Source organism: Candoia aspera, chromosome 1 (genome assembly GCF_035149785.1).
Source record: "Candoia aspera isolate rCanAsp1 chromosome 1, rCanAsp1.hap2, whole genome shotgun sequence".
NCBI classification, from domain to species: domain Eukaryota; kingdom Metazoa; phylum Chordata; class Lepidosauria; order Squamata; family Boidae; genus Candoia; species Candoia aspera.
In genome coordinates, this window is record NC_086153.1 from 152,923,242 (window position 1) to 152,946,438 (window position 23,197).

At 39.4% G+C, this 23,197-nt stretch overlaps 1 protein-coding gene across 1 annotated transcript in view; it reads left to right on the plus strand.

The window, feature by feature from the left end:
* The window catches only part of PLCB1 (phospholipase C beta 1), a 496,305-nt gene that overhangs the window by 313,756 nt on the left and 159,352 nt on the right, over positions 1 to 23,197 (plus strand). Inside the window, exons 5-9 of the mRNA XM_063316122.1 lie at positions 94 to 173; positions 4,285 to 4,338; positions 5,921 to 5,996; positions 14,124 to 14,224; positions 16,868 to 17,034. Of these exons, the coding sequence (XP_063172192.1) occupies positions 94 to 173; positions 4,285 to 4,338; positions 5,921 to 5,996; positions 14,124 to 14,224; positions 16,868 to 17,034 (478 nt within the window). The remainder of the gene's footprint in view (positions 1 to 93; positions 174 to 4,284; positions 4,339 to 5,920; positions 5,997 to 14,123; positions 14,225 to 16,867; positions 17,035 to 23,197) is intronic.

A 23,197-nucleotide genomic window follows, 5' to 3' on the forward strand; every position in this document is an offset into this window, starting at 1 on the left:
TTGCCGCCCTGAGTTATTTATAACAATAATAGAGGTGGGATAAAAAAAATCTTCAAAAAAAATCTAAATGGAAGTTCCTTTCTTTCTATTTAGGAATGGTCAGATGAAATCTTCAGTCTGGCAACGAACCTGTTGGCACAGAACATGTCCAGGGATGCTTTTCTGGAAAAAGCGTAAGTACCAAGTACGCACTGTGAAGGAAGTTGCTTCAGTTTGTTGTGTGTCAGCTTCCTTTTTTCTTTGGGAGAATGACTGCTACCAATTGTTTGCCTGATGATGGATTACTGCCTCTATAAACATGCTTTTTCCTCTTTTCACTGGCCTAGTTCTCACTGAGTTGGCAAACTAAACATCTTTTTAGATACAGTAACCAAGAAGTTCAGCCATGATGACTTAAAGAGGTATAGTTTGAGCTTTTGTTAGCATCATCCTTATACTTTAGGTAATACGCCTCCTATTCTGGGAATGGCTATACAAGGGGAGACACAGCAGCAGATAGTATGCTAGGCTATTCTAATTGAAGTTTGTGGCCCAGATGTATTAGTATAATGGAATTTCATAATCAGGGTGTTCTTTATTGTTGAAATGTGAAGTATTTGGATGCAGAAGCCCAGAATTCTACCTCTTAGCTTATTCATGGGGAGGGGAATCTTTTCACCCTTACTTACGGTTAAGCGGCAGAAAGCTACATTAGTTAGGAAGGATCTCTGTAGATACACTTGACATTTCATGCGTAGAGAAGGAAATTTGCAATATTCTGAGAAGTCTCCCAAGAACCTTGAAAGATGTTCCATTAAAAATTAAAGCAGGAACTTGAACTGAGTTCTTTAAATGATCTGTTTGAATCCTTCAGCAGTGGGGATTCACAAGTCACCAAGTCTGCTCTGTTTTTAGGAGTAGCTTCATGAGCAGACAACTTTTCAAGATTTGACCTGGGAGCAGATGGATATTGCACTTACTTTACAACTTTTATAAGATAGCAAGGGGTCTGGTCTTTTCATAAAAAATAAAAATCTCATGTGCTAAAACTGTATGCTGCTCTGTGAGGATTTGAGGCTCCTTTCTCAGCATGCCCTGGAATGAATGTGTGACTACCACTAGCTTTTTAGACCTAAGAAAGAAAGATATAAAGGACTTTTCAGCATGGAACTGCTGAGAACAATCCCCATACAGCACCACCACCACCCTAGCATTTTTCTCTCCAGAAACTGATTCTGTCAGGGCCCTGGATCTGCTGGAAGTACTGTAGATCCCGCATTGGATTCCACTAGGATTCTGAATAGAATTAATTTGAATCTTTACTTCAGTGGATCTCCAGTGGTAACCATATTTAGCATGCATTACATTAAACTTGCCAGTCAACCTAGCATAAATGATAGTGGCTGATTCTAGAACCATATTCATTTTCTTATCAACTGGCTAGTTGAAAATGGTAGATCTGAAATTCTGACACTGCTGCTTAAGGTTATAAACAATAAATGACAAGCTTATCTTCTTATGCTGTGCTATCTGTTATTAGCTAAACAAGAAAGTGCTACAAGATTTCCACCTCCCTTTCTTAATCGCTTGTGCCTTTGCCCTCAGAAGTGAACAACTGTAAATCCGTTCCTGTGAAGTTTATAGGCGCAATGTGTTGATCCAGAGGGCCTTGGAACAAAAGCACAAAGGGTGGTGTTGATGAGAATATCCTCGGGCAAAATAGTTGGCGGGGGGGCGTTTTCAGCTTAAAAAGGAAATGCCTAATCACACCCAGGTTTATCTACAGTTGTGCATATGATTGAATAAGCATGAATGGAGGTGTATTTAAACTACATGTTATACACAAGTATAGGTAATGAAATAATGGTGCCTTTTTAAAAAAAAAATGCTGTTTGGGGGTAGAAAATGTAATGTACAAAAAGGTATGTGCCCTTGCATAACCCTTTCTGAGCCTGCTGTTTTCTATAAAAGAGTTCCTCAAGAACTAACAGCTCTCCAGCACCACGTATTCCATATGCATATTTCCTGCTGTGCAGATGAATCCTTTCTGAAAAATCTCCTGGGTTAGGGCAGTGCTTACAAACAATCATGCAAAGAATGAAGTCGCTGATATTCAGATTTAGGTTCCACTAAGAAACTAAGACGAACTGTATTGCCAAGATTTCTCAAACTGCCTTATGAATTAACTGGGTTAATCATAATGTTGTCTCTAAATTACAATATTTGTAATTTAACAACTCCTTATGTCCAGACTGTTTATATCGCAGGAGAATAATCAAGGGGTAGGATTTTCCAACAATAAAAGGAGGAGGATTTGCTTGAAGATTAGGTGAACATGGGGAAAAGGTCAGTTGAAAATTTTCAGCAGAAGGGTTTAATCCTGCCTCATCTATTTTCATTTCCCTTTTCTTTCTTCACTCCCAAGCTAGCTTCTCAACTTCAGCAGAAAAAGGTAGGGAAGAGCATTGGAAACATAGAATTGCCTTTCTCTTCCCATCATTTCTCCAACTCCTGACAACTTGATTCATTATGTATAAGGTAGCTATTATATACCATATATACTCGCAGATAAGCCAAGAATTTTAGGTTGCAAAATACACCCCCAAAATTGGGTTTAGCTTATCCATGGATGGGCTTATCTGCAAGTATATATGGTAATAGGCCTGTGTGAAACAATGTAGATTCACTTCAAGTAAGCATTTTGGGCTGTGGAGATGATGTCATTTGCTCTGCTAAAGCAGAGAGCTTTGCTGAAGCCATCTACAGGACCTCAACCACTTCAGGTCAGTGCTGTGAGAGAAGACTCTTATCAACCTCCTCTTCCAGCACTGGCCAAAGTGCTTCCAAAGTGGTTAGGTGGCTTTGGAATTGCCTGCAACATGAAGCAGAGCCACCTGGCCTACCACAACTTTGGCCAGTGCAGAGGGAGCTTCAGGCAAGGCAGCTCAGTCATGCACTGTGTGATTATCCACAGGGGATGCCAGAGCTACCCAGCCAGGAGGACATTGTAGTAAGAACTGCAGACATACAGTACGTACCTCCTTCTGATCATTCACCAACATTAGCTAGGCTGGTCAGCTCCAGGATGTACTACATAACTGCCTGGAAAGCCTCTTAAGGCAGCATCCAACCTGGAAGTCATTCAGCCAGCTCTCCTCTCCCATTAGCCTTCAGCAAGCTCTGCAGGCACACTGAGAGAGGTCCCTAAGCAGAGCAAGGGGAAGCTCATGATTCACTCTTGATTCACTCTTAGAAACAAGGGGATCACATTCCTTCACAAATCAACTTCAATAAGCTGCTCTGTTGAAGTAAAGCATCCCTTCGAAACTTCACATGGTCCTATTATATAGATTTTCCATAAAACAAACCTTATATTTTCCAGTTAACTAGCTGAGTCAGTTCCTCTGTTTTTACCCTACATTCTGGCGAAGCTTCATTCACCTACGCCATATTGTAATAAAATGTTAGCAGTCTGTTGTATCCAAGGAAGCATGCTTGGCAGGCTTGATTGCTTAAAGGTCTTTAACATATTAATAAAGGACTTCTCCAAGATGTGTGGGAATTACTTATCACTGCTATGAAATCATGAGGGTGGGAACTAACTGCATGGATCTTTCCCAAGGAATCTGATTATATGCACCCTGATACAAATTCTCTAGCAAAGACCCAGGTTAGTAGTCTCTTTCACTATGGCTGGGTCATAGAAATAGTCTGCTAGCTGCATGGGAACTCCTGAAAGAAAAGTGGTTTTCTCATGTGGCTAAAGAGGGTCTAAAAGGCACACTGATACTATTGAAGAATAACCGTGCCATTAACAGCTTGAATCAAAGAATCATAAAGTTAGAAGTGACCTAAGAGGCCATCAAGTCCAACTACCTGCACACTGCAGGATTCACCACACCATCCCCAACAGATGACAATCCAACCTCTGCACAGAATGAAGTCTTCCAATTTCCCATATCCATACCCTATGTCAAGCCATGGCTCTTTAATGTACAGAATACATATTTGGAAGAATAGTATAAAGCGAACCAGTTTGAGCAAAATTCCATTTTTGTTTTATGTTCCTGGGGGAGCTTGAGTATTCTCCCAGGAGGTGCACTTGGAAATGTCATTACAAGTAGGGATAATTTTCTTGATGTTTAGACGCATTAAGCTTCTCTTGGAAATAGTGTTGGGTGAGATTATAATTTTCTTCTTCAACAGAACAAAGTACAGGGTTATTTTATGGTCAACAGTAGAGGAAACAAGTTCTAATAGTGTGGTTGCAATGATTTCTCACCAACACGTTATTTTGTTCCTTAGATACACAAAACTTAAATTGCAAGTCACTACGGAGGGGCGTATCCCTTTGAAGAAGTAAGTTGGGTTCCATTATGGCTGTTTGGCTTGTTGGAAGCTTTAAAATGTCATTGCATGTTCTAGAGTATTATGAAACTGACTTTCTAGGCACCATTTAAAAATAGAAGCATGCTGTGAACTTTCATCACTGTGCAGTGCTGTCCACTATATGATGGTCAAGCTGTGTCTGGATTATACCATTTCAGGTTGTAAGTAGGGGTGTGTGTTCTATGGTTGTTTTACCATACAAAAGAACTCACTCTCTCCTTCTCCAACCCACACACGACATGCCGGCACAGATAGAGAGTTAGCATGTGACTGAGAAGGCAAGGCTGGAAACTTTTGGTCTGTAGAAGGAATATTAGTACCGAAGAACATTCAATCCTATGAAGCATCCCATGGGTTAACCTCACATCAAGCCAGAATAATTGCTGTGAGGGACTAAGATAAGTAGCAAGATGTCAGACTGAAGAGTTATGTTTCTCATACGGCTTGTCTGAAATGCACTCTTAATTAGCTCCGTGCCCGTAGATGCAACTAAATACACTATCACGTAACAAGTGTTGACCTGTGATTCAACTACCTGTTAGTTGACTTTCCCTATGTGGAGTAGAAGGAATGGGAGCCATTTAATCCTTTATTTCAGGCAATATAATGTATTTTGGCTAGTCCAATTGTAGTGTGAGAGGGTGTAGCCCAGGCATAGATTAACCACCACAGTGGGAACAAAATCTTTTTTTTTCAGGAGTGAAGAATTGGAAAAAGGCCATGGATGGGGGGCATAAAAACAAAGTTCAAAAGTGAATCAGATTTATTTTTTACACATTGGGTGCACAAGGCCTTTCAGGTTATTTGCTAATAGCAGCCCAGTAGCTTCCTAGATTAGTATTTATGTGGCAGATATGAATGTGGAAGCACTGTGTGGTTTGTAGATTGATAGGGATGGAAATCAGGTGTTTGCTAAACCCCAGGTTCCATCAGTAAGGGTCAAAGGTGAGTGTGGCAGGAGCTATGCTTCATAAATATCTGTTGGGTTTCCAACCCAGTTCTAGAATATCATTTCAGCTTGTTTGGGAAGGGAATTAAACTGCTTGTGCACAATAACACTTGCAGAATTGAAAGTGCAAGAATTATATCCTAGCAAATTCATTCTAACAGCCTCTTCCCATTGGATGTACATCTACCCATCTACCCACATCCAAAATATGTAGGATGCATAATTTTTCAAACAGAGTTTTGTCATATTCATGAATTATATGACAAAATTCTACTTGAAAAATTGTGCATCCTATAGCTTCAGAGACTTAACACGGTTGTGTCTCCTTGTCCAAAATATGCAGGGTAGCAGTTATGCACAGATTGTTATGTAATGTGTGGATTGGTTCTAAAATTACTTGCTAAGAAAGAATCTTGAAGAAACAGACATGATACTCTGTGGTAAATTTAGATCCCACTAAGTATATGAATTTGAATAAAGACTTGGCCAACTAGGGACATTTGCATGAGAGAAAGCAATCCTTCAGACACTGTGATACCAGCAGACCAAGAGTAGATGAGAGGCTAGTACAAAGCCTTACATTTTTGTTTTTCTCCTTTGCAGCATTTATCGCTTGTTCTCCTCAGACAGAAAGCGTGTTGAGACTGCACTGGAAGCTTGTAATCTTCCATCTGCTAGGGTAAGTATCGAAACCTTTCTCTTCTGATCTTGAGAAGAAATGTTGGCTTCCTCTTCTCTGCCAGCCATGCCATCCAGCCACTCAGATGTTAGCGCTAGCGTGTGTCAGTTCTAGAATTTTTCACACACTGATGAGCGTATACGCTAGTCTCTGGGTACATCCTATCACTCAGCATTCAGATGGAATTCAAACTTGCACATTTGCTGTATTCTACTTAACTGGCTTATTTACTGAAAGATATTGGCTGCTGTTTTAGTGAGCAGGACTGGGGTAGGAAAAATTAAAATATGTCAGAACCTCCACAGGGATTTAGATTTTCTGGGGAAATGTATTCAGCATTTTGTCAAATTCCAACAGGGCAAGAGAGTCTCATTTCATAGGTTTCCCCGAAGCAACCAAATGTGCTTCTATTTGGTTCTGAGGAAAAAGAGCTCTACTCCCAGTGATACTTCCTTCCTATATGTTTTGGACAGAGAAATCTTGCGTCTGAAATTATGTATAGACCATCTTTCAAACCAGGATGGGTGACAAAACTTTTTAAGACTGCATTAAAAAAAAACCCAATTAATTAAAAATGCAGTGTGAATTTTTAGACATCAGGCTAACATAGTAGAAACCAGAAAAAAAATCTTTCTTAGAATGATAAAAAGACTTTACCATAGAAAACCTGAATAGAAACAGAATTTACAATAAGTGCTTAGGAAAATAAACCCTGATTACTGATGGCCAGACAAGAGATGGAGAAACCCCTGGGTGGGATTGAGAGGGCCTGGTGAGCAGATGTCTGAGGATATACGATGTGTTGGAACTTCTGGTTTAATTAATATGGAATTTGTCTTTGTGGAAGGAAAAAAAAAGTTATTTAATTAATACCTTAAAGTACATCCTGATCTGTGCTGACAGTAGACAAAAGCAGTGGAAAAGTGTCTCATCAGTCTCTTTCTGTAGGCAACATTGATCCCTTTTGATGGGGAGAGACACTGAGGATTACCTGATTAGTCAGCTTTCCTCCTACATGCCACAAAAATGCATATGGGATGTTAAGAATTCTACAAAAAAGGCACCAGCAAGATAAATATTATGCTGCTTTAATAGTATAAAGAGTAAGGGAGATTACTGTGACAGAAATATGCAATAACCGTTAAATATGCAAACAGACGGCTGAAACACTTTTTATGTCCTGGGAAGCAAGATAGTATTCAGAAGTAATTCAGGCAGGTTCCTCCCTGATTCACTTGGATGTTGGTGGCGGGGAGTGAGGTAAAGCACAGACAGGCTAGCAAGGTTCTGTTATTATAGCCTATCTCAATTATATGTAGTTCTAGTCTTCTTCTAGAGTTGATTTTCTGTGCAGGTCTACCTAGTGGGGCTGACAGGTAGCCACCCACAAGCTACAGAGCTGAAGATGGGCACCTTTAATATTAGACCAGCAACTTTGAGAGAGGAAGCGGTGTTCCAAATACTGTAATTCAGGATGGCCTTTGATTTGTTCAGTCAAAATCAACATCTTAGATTCTGCCCCTTTTTGGTGGCCAATTAAGTTATTTAATAACTGGTGGGATGTGTGTTCTTCTCCCTCTTCCTATTAAAAGCTTCACAGTTGAAGCTTTTAGGTTACTCTTGAAAGGCAGCCCAGCATGAAATGCAATGTTGCCATCCTAAGTGGGGAAATAAATATGGAACATCACTTGATCCTTCTATCGGCTCCTGGGAAATTTTCCAGTCCCTGGGACTCTGTGAGGGGAAACGGCCGTAGATATATATAAAAAAACAGAAATAAGAAAGCTGACAACAATATCCTATATATAGCCACTTCTTATTTCCTTGGCAGCTGTACAAAGCAAAGGAATAAATAATAGCTGATTTTTGTGAACAATGTCTGTCTTATGGTATCTCTCAACGCGGCAGTATTTAAGCAAACTAAACCTATGTTTGCTACATTTTTGTATATTTGATCAAAACCATTTATGTTTACTCTGACATTTCAGGAATACCTTCCCATGAGCAAAAAGGGCTACTGTGTAAGTTACAGTATTTACCCATCCACTCTCTATAGTTTTACATCAGTTTAATTAATTTTGTTATCCCTCGTGAAGCTTTCTACATATTGAACTTTTTATCATATTTCTGAGATGTAGTGTATTACACCTGTAAGGGACGCGGTGGCGCTGCGGGTTAAACCGCTGAGCTGTCGATCGGAAGGTCGGCGGTTCGAAACCGTGCAGCGGGGTGAGCTCCCATTGTTAATCCCAGCTCCTGCTCACCTAGCAGTTCGAAAACATGCAAATGTGAGTAGATCAATAGGTACCGCTTCGGCGGGAAGGTAACGGCGTTCCGAGTCGTCATGCTGGCCACATGACCTGGAAGTGTCTATGACAACGCCGGCTCCAAGGCTTAGAAACGGAGATGAGCACCGCCCCCTAGAGTCGGATTCGACTGGACTTTACGTCAAGGGAAACCTTTACCTTTACTTTAGTGTATTACACCAAAATTTGTTAGTGACTCTCCCTGAGTAGAGAAATATTAGCTGTTTGAATGTCCTGAAGAAATAGAGTAAAAATTGGTGATTCAGAAACCCATTAAAGGTTTCTGAATCTTAGTGCAAAAAAGTTAAGTATTAGGTGATTCACATTCTTCATTCACGGTGGTCTGTAAGCATTATTAATTCTCAGACCTTAGAAGCAGAATGTGTATTTTTAATTTGGAGTATGTACCAGGCAGTCCTTGCTTACCGACCATTCATTCAGTGACCATTTGAAGTTACAAAGGTGCTGAAAAAATAACTTGATGGCCCATTTACAACCATTTACAACCTTTGCAGTGTCCCTCAGTTGTGTGATCACCATTATAGTCAGTACACATCCTGTGCCTGATCTGTGGTTTCTTCCCCCCCCCTCCCGCCCTGCAGAGCAGAGAGATTGCAGAGGAAGAGATTGCAAGAGAGTAAGCTGTTTGATCTTCTACACATTAAAAGCAATGCGATCACGCCAGCAGCCTGGGGCTGGGAGCCACGGGCATGCTACGCAAACAGCTTACAGTACTCTCTTGAAATCTCTTTCTCTCCAATCTCTCTGCTCTGCAAGGTGTCGGGGAGTGGGGGAGAGAAAAAGCAAGCAATTTCTATAGGCAATCTCTCCTTTGCTGATCTCTTCCTGCTGCCAGTCTGATCACATTGCTCTCAATCTGTAGAAGAGCAAACAGCTTACTCTCATGAAGTCTCTTTTTCACCAGTCTCTTGCTCTTTCACCTGGTTATCATCTAGTTAAGGTGATAGCTAGGCCTGGGAGATCCAGGTTCAGTCAACCTCCACCCATGGAAACTTACTGGATGAGTAAATAAGTACAATGATTTACTGTATTTGATCAGTGATCAGAACAAAAGAGTTGAACAACAAATTGCACAACAGTAATGTAATATAATAAGCTAAATTTATTATAAAAGCTTTAAAGAAATTAAAACCATACATAAAATTCTAATGACAGCACATGACAGAGAAATCAGTCACTCTGTGTCTGGCCAATCTACTTCACAAGGTGGTCATATGGATAAAATGAAAGAAGATCTCTGTGTAAACCACTTACCCTCCTGGAGAACAGGTGGGATGCAATCAAAGAGATAAACATTCCCATCAAAAGTAGGTATGATGGCATGACATCTTAATTTTGCAGTCAGATGTCTGTAGATTGCAGTATCCAGATTCTGTGTAGGGAGAAAATAATATGATAATAATAATAAAATGATTTGCCTGAACCCAGAGAGAGGCACAAGTTCAATGCATGTTGCTTACTTCACCAGGGAAATTTAAGGTGAGAAGGTTTTTTAGGACTGTTTAGGTAATTCACTTTTTTTCAAAGAAAAAGTTTTATTCTGTACAGCTGGGTACTGCAAGTAAAGTTCTTCAAAACGAAATTAAAATCATTTTGGTCATGACCAAATTAAGATACTGAACTACTAATTTAATTGCTGCTAAAGGATAAAAAATAGTTGAGAATTAAGCCTAGATTTTATTTATTTATTTATTTATTCATTCATTCATTCATTCATTCATTCAGATTTCTATCACTGCCCATCTCCCCCACAAAAGGGGGACTCTGGGTGGTTTACAGTAAAATTATCCTTTTAAAAACATCCACATATAAAATTACATAGTGAACAACCAGCATACTAAAACAATAATAGATAAAAAAACAATTGTTGTTTATTTGTTTAGTTGCTTCCGACTCTTCGTGACTTCATGGACCAGCCCACGCCAGAGCTTCCTGTCGGTCGTCAACACCCCCAGCTCCCCCAGGGACGAGTCCGTCACCTCTAGAATATCATCCATCCATCTTGCCCTTGGTCGGCCCCTCTTCCTTTTGCCTTCCACTCTCCCTAGCATCAGCACCTTCTCCAGGGTGTCCTGTCTTCTCATTATGTGGCCAAAGTATTTCAGTTTTGCCTTTAATATCATTCCCTCAAGTGAGCAGTCTGGCTTTATTTCCTGGAGGATGGACTGGTTTGATCTTCTTGCAGTCCAAGGCACTCTCAGAATTTTCCTCCAACACCACAGTTCAAAATCTTCTTCCAGAGATTTTAACTCCAGCCTTGGATTCCTCAAGGCCAGCTTATCGCATGATGTGTTCTGCATACAAGTTGAATAGGTAGGGTGAGAGTATACAGCCCTGCCATACTCCTTTCCCAATCTTAAACCAGTCCGTTGTTCCGTGGTCTGTTCTTACTGTTGCTACTTGGTCGTTATACAGATTCTTCAGGAGGCATACAAGATGACTTGGTATCCCCATACCACTAAGAACTTGCCACAATTTGTTATGGTCCACACAGTCAAAGGCTTTAGAATAGTCAATAAAACAGAAATAGATGTTTTTCTGAAACTCCCTGGCTTTTTCCATTATCCAGCGGATATTGGCAATTTGGTCTCTAGTTCCTCTGCCTTTTCTAAACCCAGCTTGTACATCTGGCAATTCTCGCTCCGTGAACTGCTGAAGTCTACCTTGCAGGATCTTGAGCATTACCTTACTGGCATGTGAAATGGGAAAAACACACACACACACACACAATAATAGATAATAAAAGGCAATGTGTAAAAGTGGTTAAGATTCAGTTGAAGCCATATCATGGATGAGAAGCTGTACAACACAGTGATTATATAGTCCTTGAACAATAATCTTTTCAAAATGCATGTTATTCTGCAGAACTCTACAATTCTGTCACCGGGTACCACTTCAGTTCACTTTATATCTCACAGCAGTGGCTGATGGTGATGCTTCTGATAGTGGCCTGCAATCCATGTGCAGTTCACCTTGCTTCCATCAGGATGAGGCATACATCTGGAGCCCTACACTTAGGAAACCCCTGGGGTTGACTTCCACAAGACCAGTTGTATTAGTTGTGGGTTGGGCCAGGAGGTTCCGTGCAGGGCCGCAACTAGGCTCTGTGTCATCCAGGGCAAACATGGATTCCACGCCCATTTTGGTGCCCCCCCCCCCCAGCGCTCATTTTGGTACCCCACCAGTGCAGCACCCAGGGCACATGCCCCGGTTGCCCCCCGCTAGTTGTGGCCCTGGTTCCTTGAATAGCATAACTTTAATTTTCAGCAACAAGTAAAAGTGAAATGAAACCTGATGCATGTTATAAACAATGTTGGAAAGTAGCTGAAAGTAGGAATTTATTTTAAGAAGACAATAATAAAAGAATATTTAAAAATCCACAACTGGCCAATATCTTTCCTAGGTCAAATCAGATTGAAACAAAAAGATCCATAGCTTGAAGCATTGTTAACTGAGAAGTTTTTTTTAAAGGATTTTATTAGTTTTGGAGAAGTCTGCACCCTTCAGTTAACTAAACACAATCCAATCTGGTTCATTATTACAGAATGTAATTTTAATACAGAGACTTAAGTGAAATTAAATGTTTCAGTTATTATAGGAAATAAGATAAATAAAAATAACAGAAGTTTAATGTAGACTTTCTCCACAAGGAGAGATGATGGAAATTTCTTTTCAGAAAGCTAGAATATCATAAAAACTGTAAAGTCATCAGCCAGCAAAAGTGAAGGTTATAAATAGAAGATACTGCATTTCTGTTAAAAAGTAAACAGATTCATTTTAAATAACTCAGATGTATGGAGAAGATTTATGATTGGCCAACAATTGATAAAGATTTACAGTTGTCAAAAAAGATCTCTTGATTGGCACTGAAATGTTTAGGGTAATTGGTTTTCAATTTCAGCCGCTTTCATTCAAATTGATGACATTTTCAGGCTGGTTTGATAGAAGTTGAGAAAATTCCTTTCGAGCAATTTTTGGAAATAGAGACAATAGAGAAACAGTTAGTTGGCAGAAAGTATAAGATAAGAGCAGGAACGGAGTTCACTATCTGGTGACAGATAAAGATCCAGAGAGGAAATAAAACCTCCATTAATAATTAATATGTTTCCTGTCACAAGAGAAATTGTCTAGAATGTATAAAGGTATCTCAAATTTATGTTGGAAATGTGAACAACATGAAGGGACATTTTATCATGTTTGGTGGACATTTAAAAAAACTAGAAAGTTTTGGATACAAATACATTCACTAAGTCAGGGGATCTTAAAGATTAATGTGCAATTGAAACCAGGGGCTTTTCTTTTGGGATTGATGGACAAACAGCTGGAAAAAAGTCATGAAACTTTCTTTTCATATATGATAACTGCAGTGAGACTATTATAAGCACAAAAGTGGAAAGATTCAGCACTACCCACGATGGAGGAATGGTTGGTGAAGCTGATGGAACTTGCAGCGATGGCTAAATTGACTTCCTTGATTAGAGAAAAGACAATTATCTACGTTTATTGCTGACTAGAAATCCCTTATGAATTTTTTGCATGAAAGAGAAAAAGTGAAATTATGATTTATGGTTTTGATAATTAGAAAAAAAAGAGATAATAGAAAAGAGAGGGTTTTGTAGAAAAAAGAGGTTTTTGTAGCGATAGATTAAGAGGTAATTTTGTATTTGTACTTAGAATTGCTGTAAAAAAAATTGGAAGCTAATTCTATTTCTTTTCATTCTTTCCTTTTGCACTATTGGCTTTTTCTTTCTTTTTTTTTCTTTCCTTTATATTAGTTCTTGTTAGTTTTTATCTCTGTTTTAAAATTCTTAATAAAAATGATATGAAGAAAAAATTAATGTGTTTCCAGTCTGACTAGACCAGAATGGAATTTGGGCCCTAGAGATATGGACGCTGCTCAGTCTTGAGGAATCAGGGTGACATATTCCAGTTTGTAAAAGTTGGTCAATAATGGAAACTTGTATTTACCTAACCTAAATTTTTGGTTTTAATATGATAGGTGAAATAGTGTTACATTATATATAATTCTATTAGATGGATAGAAAACAAATTAGGTACTAATTGTGAAATGCTGATTTTCACCTAGCAGTTATTCTGGGGATGTATAAGGTATATCATTGTCTTATATTGTTCAACTTTTACAGAAAATAACTAGTGCAGTACAAGCAATGCATTCTGTAGTCCTTGTTGATTGCAGGAAAATACATCTTGAAGTTGGGAAATTGAATAATTGCACCACATATAATTTCTGTTTCACTTTCAACTGTTTGCTTTCTATTGTTATATGACAACAAACAGGATGGTGGGTTGACATTCGTGAAATTTTGATTTAAAGGATTCTCATTTAGCAGACTTCAGATGCAACAGATTTTTCATGGAGGTTCAGGAATAAAAGACAACCCCTTCCCCAATTAGTCCATTAAATAAGTTTTCATTGGTAAGTCTGTAGACTCAGAATATCCAAGCATAGCTTGAGATCCCTCTGAACCATTAAAGAGGGAAGAATGTGATTGCTGACTGTGATTGCTGGAAGGATAAAAAAAAAACTCATACTGGAAACTCAGTAAGGATGCTGGGAGAAAATGGGCATAAGACGACAGGATGCAGCCTTTGGCTTCCCTCTCCAAACTGTAACAAATGTTCAGTGTAACACTAAAGAGGTATAGGAGCCAAGTAAATAGGAAGGAATCTGGTAGAACTGTTAGCAGATTGAAAGTTTTGAGAAAGATTGAACAATTAAGAAAGAACAATAACTTTGAGAAACCATTACTTTACATGCTCTATTTTAATCACTCTCCAGAATGACTCAATTCCTCAAGAGGACTTCACTCCGGAACTATACAGGGAGTTTTTGAGCAACTTGTGCCCTCGACCTGAAATTGACCACATCTTCCTAGAACTGTAAGGGGTTATAGAAACCTACTTTTTTCTTCACTTCTGTATTTGTTGTTATATTTTTTTCCCAATGGCAAACTGCTTTATCCCACTTCCAGAATCATCCTTGGATCACCAGGGTTTTGAATATTTTGGCTTTATTATTGTAATGTATCAGCTGTTCTGAGAAGCACAAAGTTTCTCTGTAAGGCTCAGCCACTTTTGTTGATGGCTTGAACATTAATAAGACAATATTCCTAAAGGAATGTAGCTGTCAGATGATACTTATCTTCTGGAATGTACTAGTCTGAACTCCAGTTAAACTAAGTGGTCAGAAAGTACCTCGTGAGGAGAACATAACCTGGGTAATCTTTTCAACATAGCAAAAAGATAGGTCAGAAAACCCTGTAGTATGACACCTAGTATCAATGCTTGCATTCAGTATAAATTCAGTTGACAGCTGAGCTGCTCTTATTTCATACTCTAATGCTATGGAAAACCCGGAACAATTGAACAATGAATACTGAATGTATTCCTTTTCTCAGGGATTTAATACCTTGTGCCTTTGGTACTGCACTCCTTGGAATTTAGAGGCACTTTAACCGTAGATGCATGAAAGAGAACACTGACACCAACATGGAGACCTTTGGAATTATCTGGAGAGAGAAAGGAACTTGGAGGAGACTATGATTTGAAATGGAGCAGCTCTGGTTGGACAAAGAATGAAACACTTCTCTTTCCTACCGCACTGTCTCCAAGTTCTCTATTTCAAATCTTCCCTCTCACAACTGCTTCTGTTTTTAAAAACTGGTGCCAGGGCTCTTTTACACACATGCTTTTATCATGTGTTGTGGGTTACATCGAATTCCACAGTCTGGTTTTCTGAAGTTTTAGCTGTAGCTCTACATACTGCAATCTTACTCTCTCCCTGGAGGATATTGCTTGACGCTGCTTCTGCAGCACTGTTCCTTGCTGCCGTTTGATGATGATATAAGGAAAAGTGATGGGCCATTGAGTTTAATTTGCAAGAACAAACTCGTGGCGGTGGCTGCTCTAGGTGAGTCGGTGTGGGTCTGATCTCTTATGAGTTTAGGTCAAATAGAAAAAATGAATGTCATTACAGGGGTGCTTTCATCTTTACCAAATTGTAACGAAATACATCATTGAGATAGCCATTATTGCATTTTTTAATGGTTTACAGTAGTATCACACCTTACAAGTCAGGGTTGGGAATACTGCAGCCATAGGAACACCTGTGGACCCAGTCTTCCTTTTCACACACCTGGTAAACCTCTGTGACCAAAAATCGGTATAAACCGTAAAAGTGGCTAATCAGTTTAAAAAACAGCAGAGAACTTCCCTTCCCCACAAAGGGGAGACAAAAATATAAAACTCCAGCGCTACTCACACACGTGATATGGTTCTGCCCAATTCATATGATCACTTCTCCTAATGTGACACTTGCTACCCTAGAAAATGCTTTGGACAAACTTGACCACCAAAAGGTTGTCCGCTTGTGTTATGGGATCAGAATCCACTGTAATTTGCATCTGTTGCTAGTCATTATTATTAAAGATAAATCCTGTCTTATCATCTACTCATCTCACTTAGCAAACTTAAAAATGGGTTAAGTAGTAAACGGTGGCTGAAAAACATGTAAAAGCTGCTGGTGGTGAGCAACTGGCTAACACAGTTTTCGGCTTTGTTGGTCTGAGCCTGTGATTTCCTATTCCTTGCTTAGATTAAAAATGGGAAGATTCATGTGTGCCAAATTAATATGTGATTTTTCCAGTGCCTTTCACTTGGATCCATGAGCCCCAGAGAAGCAAAGAAGCAATACCATGGAATTTATCCATGGTGTTGTTACTTTTACTTTCTGGTTGGATTCGGAAGGCACAGAGAGGATGGTTTTTGTTTTTCTGTTTTATATTTTCTATAGGCAAGAGGGTGAAGGCAGATATTCAGGAACAACAGTTACCTTAGACCCAGTAAAGCTAATAGTGACTGTTCAGCCTATCAGCGCTCTCTGCAATGTAGCTTCAGGCCTAGAGGTGGACACCAAGTTATGGGACTGCCATCCTTGGCCAGTGTTCTCCATCCCTTCCAGTCTTAATAAAGTGTGGGAGGGAGGAAGAAGTTAAATAGAGCTCAGTAAAATGGAATACAATCAAGCATCTAGTTCAGGGTTTTTCAGCAAGGGTTCTGTGGAACCCTCGGGTTCCGCAACAGGTCATTAGGGATTCCCTCGGAGATCACAATTTATTTAAACAATTATTTCAAATTTGGGCAACTTCACATTAAAGAGGTAATTTTCATTCTTTATTTTTAGTTTAAGAACACTATTAATGCATATATACAGGCCTACACATGAAGCAAACGTAATTTTGTAATGTCGGGCCTGTATTTGAGCCTGAATTTGCAGGGCTTCCCCGAGGCCTGAAAAATATTCAGGGGTTCCTCCAGGGCCGAAAGGCTGAGAAAGGCTGATCTAGTTCATTATCGGTGTGAGCTCATGCTTTCAAGAGCTTGTTCTCATGTGTGTTAGCTTAAGGTTGCTGAATTCCAGAGAAACATAGCAGAATAATATTGCAGGAAGGAGGTATGTAGGATGGTTGGTCACCTTCCTTTTCTTTTCTTTTTTTATGTTTTGATGATTTTTCTTTTTATCAGAGGGGCAAAGAGCAGATCATATCTAACTGTTGACCAGATGATGGAATTTATAAACTTCAAGCAGCGAGACCCACGGTTAAATGAAATTCTCTATCCACCCTTGAAGCAGGAACAGGTTCAGCAACTGATTGAAAAATATGAACCCAGTAATAGTTTGGCAAAGAAAGGTCAGTAATTGTCATTTTCTTTTGTCTTACAGTTCTGGCTCGAAACAGTTACAGTGGACAGATGTGCCTTGTGGCACATACCAGTTCATATTTAATCACACATGCGTACTTAAGATTCTGCAGTGGCTACAGTTTCAATATGTTTGTTGACTGGACAAAGCAGGTTAAGCTTCCCTGCTGCTTTTCATTTCATAGGATAGATCATTCAGGGCAACGTAAACATAATCACCAGGACAATAATTAACTTACTGGAATTTGAAAACTGGAGTGGGGGGCAAATGTGGGAAGGAGGTGATCTAGAAAAACCTTATATTGCTGAGCTGCAGCAAAAGAATTCTGCTGCTTGATAATGCCAGTGGTGGCTTTAATACAGTCTCCTCTGGGCTGATAAGTTGGTAGTTATGCTAAGTGGGCTTCTGAACAGATAGAAGTGCATTCTGTCATCTCCTGGAAAAGGTTCTTTTAGGGAAATCAGTAATAATTTTATTGGCAAACGCTGGGCTTTCTGCCAAATTCTGTGCTTCAATTCAGTTAAGCATGTGCATTGCATGAGCCTGGAGTTTTAACATAATGTTGTATTTATGCAGGATTCTGGTTTTATTCTCATTAGAGTATTCCGCAGGCTTCCTTGCTTTTAAAAACAATCATTCCATTGCAATAATGTAGAGGCACAGGCTGATTAGTTATGTGGGGGAAAGCATCATTGAAGGGGAGCTAATTAACAAAAGGCTGAATTCAACTATTCGTCTGCCTTTGGTTTTTGAGACTTACTCAGCCAAAATGGCTTAATTTTAGAACTGAAGTGGAATTTTACCCAAAGCTTGTTTTTTTTTCTCTGAACACTTTAATTTCCCAACAAGTGGCTGAATTTTTTTTCTCCAAAATCCTGAAAAGGGCTTTGTAAGTTGAATAGGAGCCTGCCTGCCTGCCTGCCTGCCTGCCAGTATTGACTCCTGGCGACTGCCTGGAATAGTCCCTGCAGTTTTCTTGGCAAGGTTTTTTCAGAAGTGGTTTGCCCTTGCCTGCTTCCTAGGGCTGAGAGAAAGGGACTGGTCCAAGGTCACCCAGCTGGCTTTGTGCCAAAGGCAGGACTAGAACTCACAGTCTCCTGAATCCTAGCCTGTGCCTTAACCACTACACCAAACTGGCTCTCTGATCTCTTTCATTATACACTAAAAGAAAAGTGCCTCTCTGCCACCATCTTAGATAAACCAACTTTAAAAATAAAGAAAAATTCTCCCATCTTTGTCTCATCCTTCCACCCCCCCGCCCTCCAAGTTTGAGTTGCTTTCCTGCCACAGACTCCATGATTTTCTTTTTTCCCAGACCATCATGACTGGAAATTGTGGAAGTTTAAGTCCCATATACCTGGAGGGCACCTGGTTAGAAAACTCTAAGCTAGTATGATTTAGCAGAAAGAACAATCTTTGCCATTGTTGAGCTATCTTTGCCATTTGCAGTTGGTGCTAAATGTGGCAGTGAAGCTGCTAACTGGTACAAGTAAGGTAATTGTTTGGAATGGTTTGTACTGGTTACTAGTTCTTTACAATTTCAGAATCTAAATGGTTTTAATTCCTAAGGGACCACCTCTGTCATTGTGAACCTGTCTAGTTCTTAATATCAGAGAGGCCTTTTAGAAGATGTCCTACTATCAGACTCAGGCCTTTCTGGCATCAAAAAGTCCTTCTTCTCTGCTGCTCCCAAACTGTGGAATATCCTCCATGGGGGATGGTGTTTGGCCCCTGTTCTCTCAGTGTTCAAGGAATTTTAGTATTTATTTTATTGTTATTTTCAACTTGGATTTTAACTTTTTCTATTCTGCCTTTGTTTTAAAGCTTTGTAAGCCCACCAGAACTGAAGGAGGTAGGAGGCTATAAAAGAAATACATACACATTTTTAAAAACATTATGGGTAATGATGGAATTACAAAGTCTCAAACAAACTAAGGAATTACAAGGTCTCTGGTCTGAAATATCAATAAAGAAAAGGAACTCTAATTTTTTAAGCTTTCTGCATAGCTCCTTGTGAGCAAGACAAAGGTGAGGTAGAGTAATTTATTGTAGCTTTAACATAGCTATTTGATTTATTGAAGTGTCAACTAGAATCAGGGCTTTATTTACCACCTTATCCCATGTATATTTTCAATTGGGCAGACTCTGAGGACAGTATTGTACACATAATTTCTGCTATTGGCAAAGTCAGATGAAAGGACCTGTGTGTGCTAATAAAAAACAGGTCACTCTACATTATACAAAATCCTCTTGGACTTTTAATATAGCAATGGAGCAGGGACAAGAGCAATATGGTATCTTGGACTCAGTGTAGGTGATGATACATCTGTTCAGGTTTGGGGAACAATTCTGGAGTATCAGCTATAATTTTTCTCCTGTATTGAACCGAAATAATTATAGGAAAGGGACTGACAGGCCCAGCCAAAGAACTTCAGAGAATCAATCCAGCCAAACTTCAGTTCTTTATATGCTTACACCATACAGATAGAATCTTGCCAGACTAAACCTACTCTACCTAACCTAAGGGGAAATAACCTGGGAAGGCTCTAGGGTGGGGCTATTCTGAACCTCTCTTTTTTTCCCCCCACATTTGCTTTCTGGACTGCGTTTCCTCTTAACTTGTCCTCTTCCTTGGAATGTGCTTCCTCCTTCCTGAGAACCAGCAGCACTGCTGAAATCCACCACAGGGACATCTTTACTGGGACCAGATCTTGCATATGAAATGTTGGAAACATAACCTCCAATCCTGCTTATTAAAATGGATATTGTTCACCAACCTGCCATAACCTTGTCATAAGACATAGAACCTGCCCTCCTTCGATTCATATTCTTGGCCAGGACTGAGAATCAATGTTGGCTGGGGTTGCTGGAAGTTGTAGTTCAACAAGACATTGGGTAAAGAGTTACACAAGCCCAGTTTGAGCTATCTTTTCCTATCGTGCAGTACAATTGTACACATTTCAGTCTTCTCTGTTTAATATTTTATTTTAGTTTCCCTCTGTACCTGATGCTTTGTTTAAGTACACCAATTTTTTTTAATGATCCAGGTTGCTGTTGTTTTTAAAAGCACAGATGAAAGTCAGTGAGTGCAATCTTTCAGTGATCTGTCTAATAAGAAAATGGACTTATGATCCTGCCTTTTGTCAATGGGGAGGAAAGATCCTGCTAATATCTCAGTTCTGGTGTGGACTGTATAACTCAGTTGAAATAAGTATGTACAGTGTAATGTATACAACTTTTGTTCCTCTACTTCTTGGTTTGTTATCTGCCTTTTAAGAAAGAGGCTCAGTGAGGATCTGTAAAGGACATTAGTTGCCTATGTGCCTATGTTTTCCAAGTAAGAAGTTGCGCAAATCAAAAGGAGTAATAGTTTCATTTAGATGACCTACTTGTGATGAAGCTTTGTTGCACCAGCATTAATGAAGGGTGAGGTCACCTGCTGTAAGTATAGCAAAATAATAAGCTTGGCCATCACTTGAGTTCAAAGCTGTGGTGAATGCTCTCCAGGTACAGTATGTATGGTAGGTCAGTTGGTGATACAGAATCAAAGTCCTCTGCAACCTTAGTAGTAAATCTTAAAATTTCTTCTAAGGGAACATGACCTTCCTGTTCCCTCTCCCTAAGCTGATACAATCTGTTACTTCAGATGGTTCTAAGTGTTCATCAGAGAATTTTCCAAGGGAGTCATGATACTAGACCACAGCCATTTTATGTGGTATAAGCCTAGTATAAATGCATGGCATTGATTTGTTAAAGAAAGCTGTTCCAAAAGTATGATTATTGCCAGTCCTCCTCAGTTTTATGGTAATAGCAATCTCTCTTTAATAATCAGATTATTTAATATTTTTAATCAGTGACTTTGAGGCTAGTTTCAAATCCCACACATCTATGCTTCTGGGAATTGCCACATTTTAATTCTTAGAAAGTTTGTTCTGTGCTTCAAATTGCATTTAAAAAATACCAATTTGTGGATTTCCTATGGAAGACAGGAATCTTTCATTTCATAAATCTTGCTTCTGACTTAAATCAAATTGAGGGTTTTTCCCCCCAAAAAAATCACAGTCCTGTTGATTGGCATGTATTCCTAACAGGCAACATATTTTACATGCAATTAAATTACATATTTGAATGTGTAGTAATTTGAATTTAAGAATATATACTCCAGAAGCATTTTTGTTGTTAAATTTATTCCTAAAGCAGTGGGTCAGAATTACGCACACAAACTGAGCTGTGATACTATCTCAGTCTTCATTTAACCCTTACCTTTTCCCTGTTAAAACACTGCCAATTCATACTGAGCTTGGCCGTGCTCTTATAAACCTCCATTTGTGAAAGCATATGAATCACTTGCCAGAGGAGGCTGCATCCAGTTTTACAGGTCTCTTTCCTTGACAACAGGCCACACTAGCAGAAGTACAAAGCATGGAAGACCCTGCTTTTCCATTTGGGATACATCTTAATAATGCAGCACTATTTTCAATATAGTGTTTGATGCAGTGTTTCTCAACCTTGGCAGCTTGATGATGTGTGGACTTCAACTCCCAGAATTCCTAGCCAGCATGGCTGCCTGGGGAGTTCTAGGAGTTGAAGTCCACACATCTTCAAGCTGCCAAGGTTGAGAAACACTGGTTTGATGTAAACCACATCCCACATAAGTCATGCTTCATACTAACAAGACCCCCATGAAAGTACAATTTGCAGGGCCAAGCTTGGAGACTTTGATGGTTATCAGCAGAATCAAAGGAGCCATAAGGTAAAAACGCTGAAAGCTGCATTGAAGGAGGGATTTGGCATTTGTACCTGCTGGCTGATAATGACCAGTCTGATTCTGTAGCTGCCTCCTACAAGCAATAGCAGCACGCTTGGATGAGTACCTGTTATGTCAAGCTTAGGGGCTAGTCACCTTTTTATCAGTTGATGCCAGTTTATCTGTTGTGGTTCTGTTTAGATCAGGATACCATAATATCAGTTATTTATATAGTACTTTGGCAAACTCTCCACTGGCTTATTAGAACAAGTAGACATGGGTTTCAAATAGGTTCAGAAATTTCATTTAGCCTAAATAGAGCAGCAAAGATATCAAGTGGAATGGGTTGATCAGATCCCATGATGGCAATGTGTTCATCAGCTACTCTGGCCACCAGCCAATTTCTGGGCCCAAATCAAAGTATTGGTACTGGCTTCTAAAGAACTGAACATCTGTGCCAGAGTATCTGAAAGAACAGCACCTTCCATATCTGCTTGGACATTGGAAGAGACCACCTCTGTATGCCCCTGCCAAAGAAGACAAGGTTAATGGCTGCCAAAAGAGGAAGCTTTCTCATTTTCACTTGTCTTAAGCCCTCTGTCAGCCTTCCCAGGTAAACCAGACAGGAAATGTGACCAGATGAGCTACTTCTACTTTATTGTAAATTAACAGAATCTTGGAAGTCTGATAGTACAAATCTCCTGCTGTCTCCTTTACAACCTGAGAAGCTAGGGAGGGTCCCTTCTGAGCCTCTTGATCTGCCCACTATCCAGCTGCAGTCTATGCCCTCTCTTATCTGACCGTTTCCTAGGCAGCATCTCTTCACTCCGTCTCCCACGGTCTTTCCCATGTACTATTCCACTCTCCTCAAGGAGGCATGCTGGTATTTCTTCTTGATCACCTTTTGGGGGTTAGGGTTAGGGTTTGGGATGACTCTTTTTGTGGTCACTTAAGACTTACTTCCTCTGCTTAAGCATTTTTCTCTTTTTTATATGTCTGTATGGTAGTTTGGATATTAAATGCCTGTGCTGCAGTGAGATAATCATCTATTTTTTCGGTGCTTTTTATTGCTGTATTTTCCTGCTTTATTTCCTGTGTTACTTATTGATTCTTTTACTATTTTATTCACCAAGCAGTAGTAAAATACTGCTGTGTTTTATTACTTTTCCTCTTCTCAAGAGTTCTGTGGTCTGCCCAGAAAATTCCTGTTTCTCATGTAATAATTATATGAATAGGGTTTACCACATGAAGAAATTTATATTCACATGATAATATATATTGGGATAAAAATGGCATGAAACAGAACTTCCTCACATTACTGCATTCTCTCTTCTTTTTTCAGGTAGATTGCTGCTAAGCTGATCCCATTTTTCTTCTCATATTTTTTTTAATTTACTTTTTATAG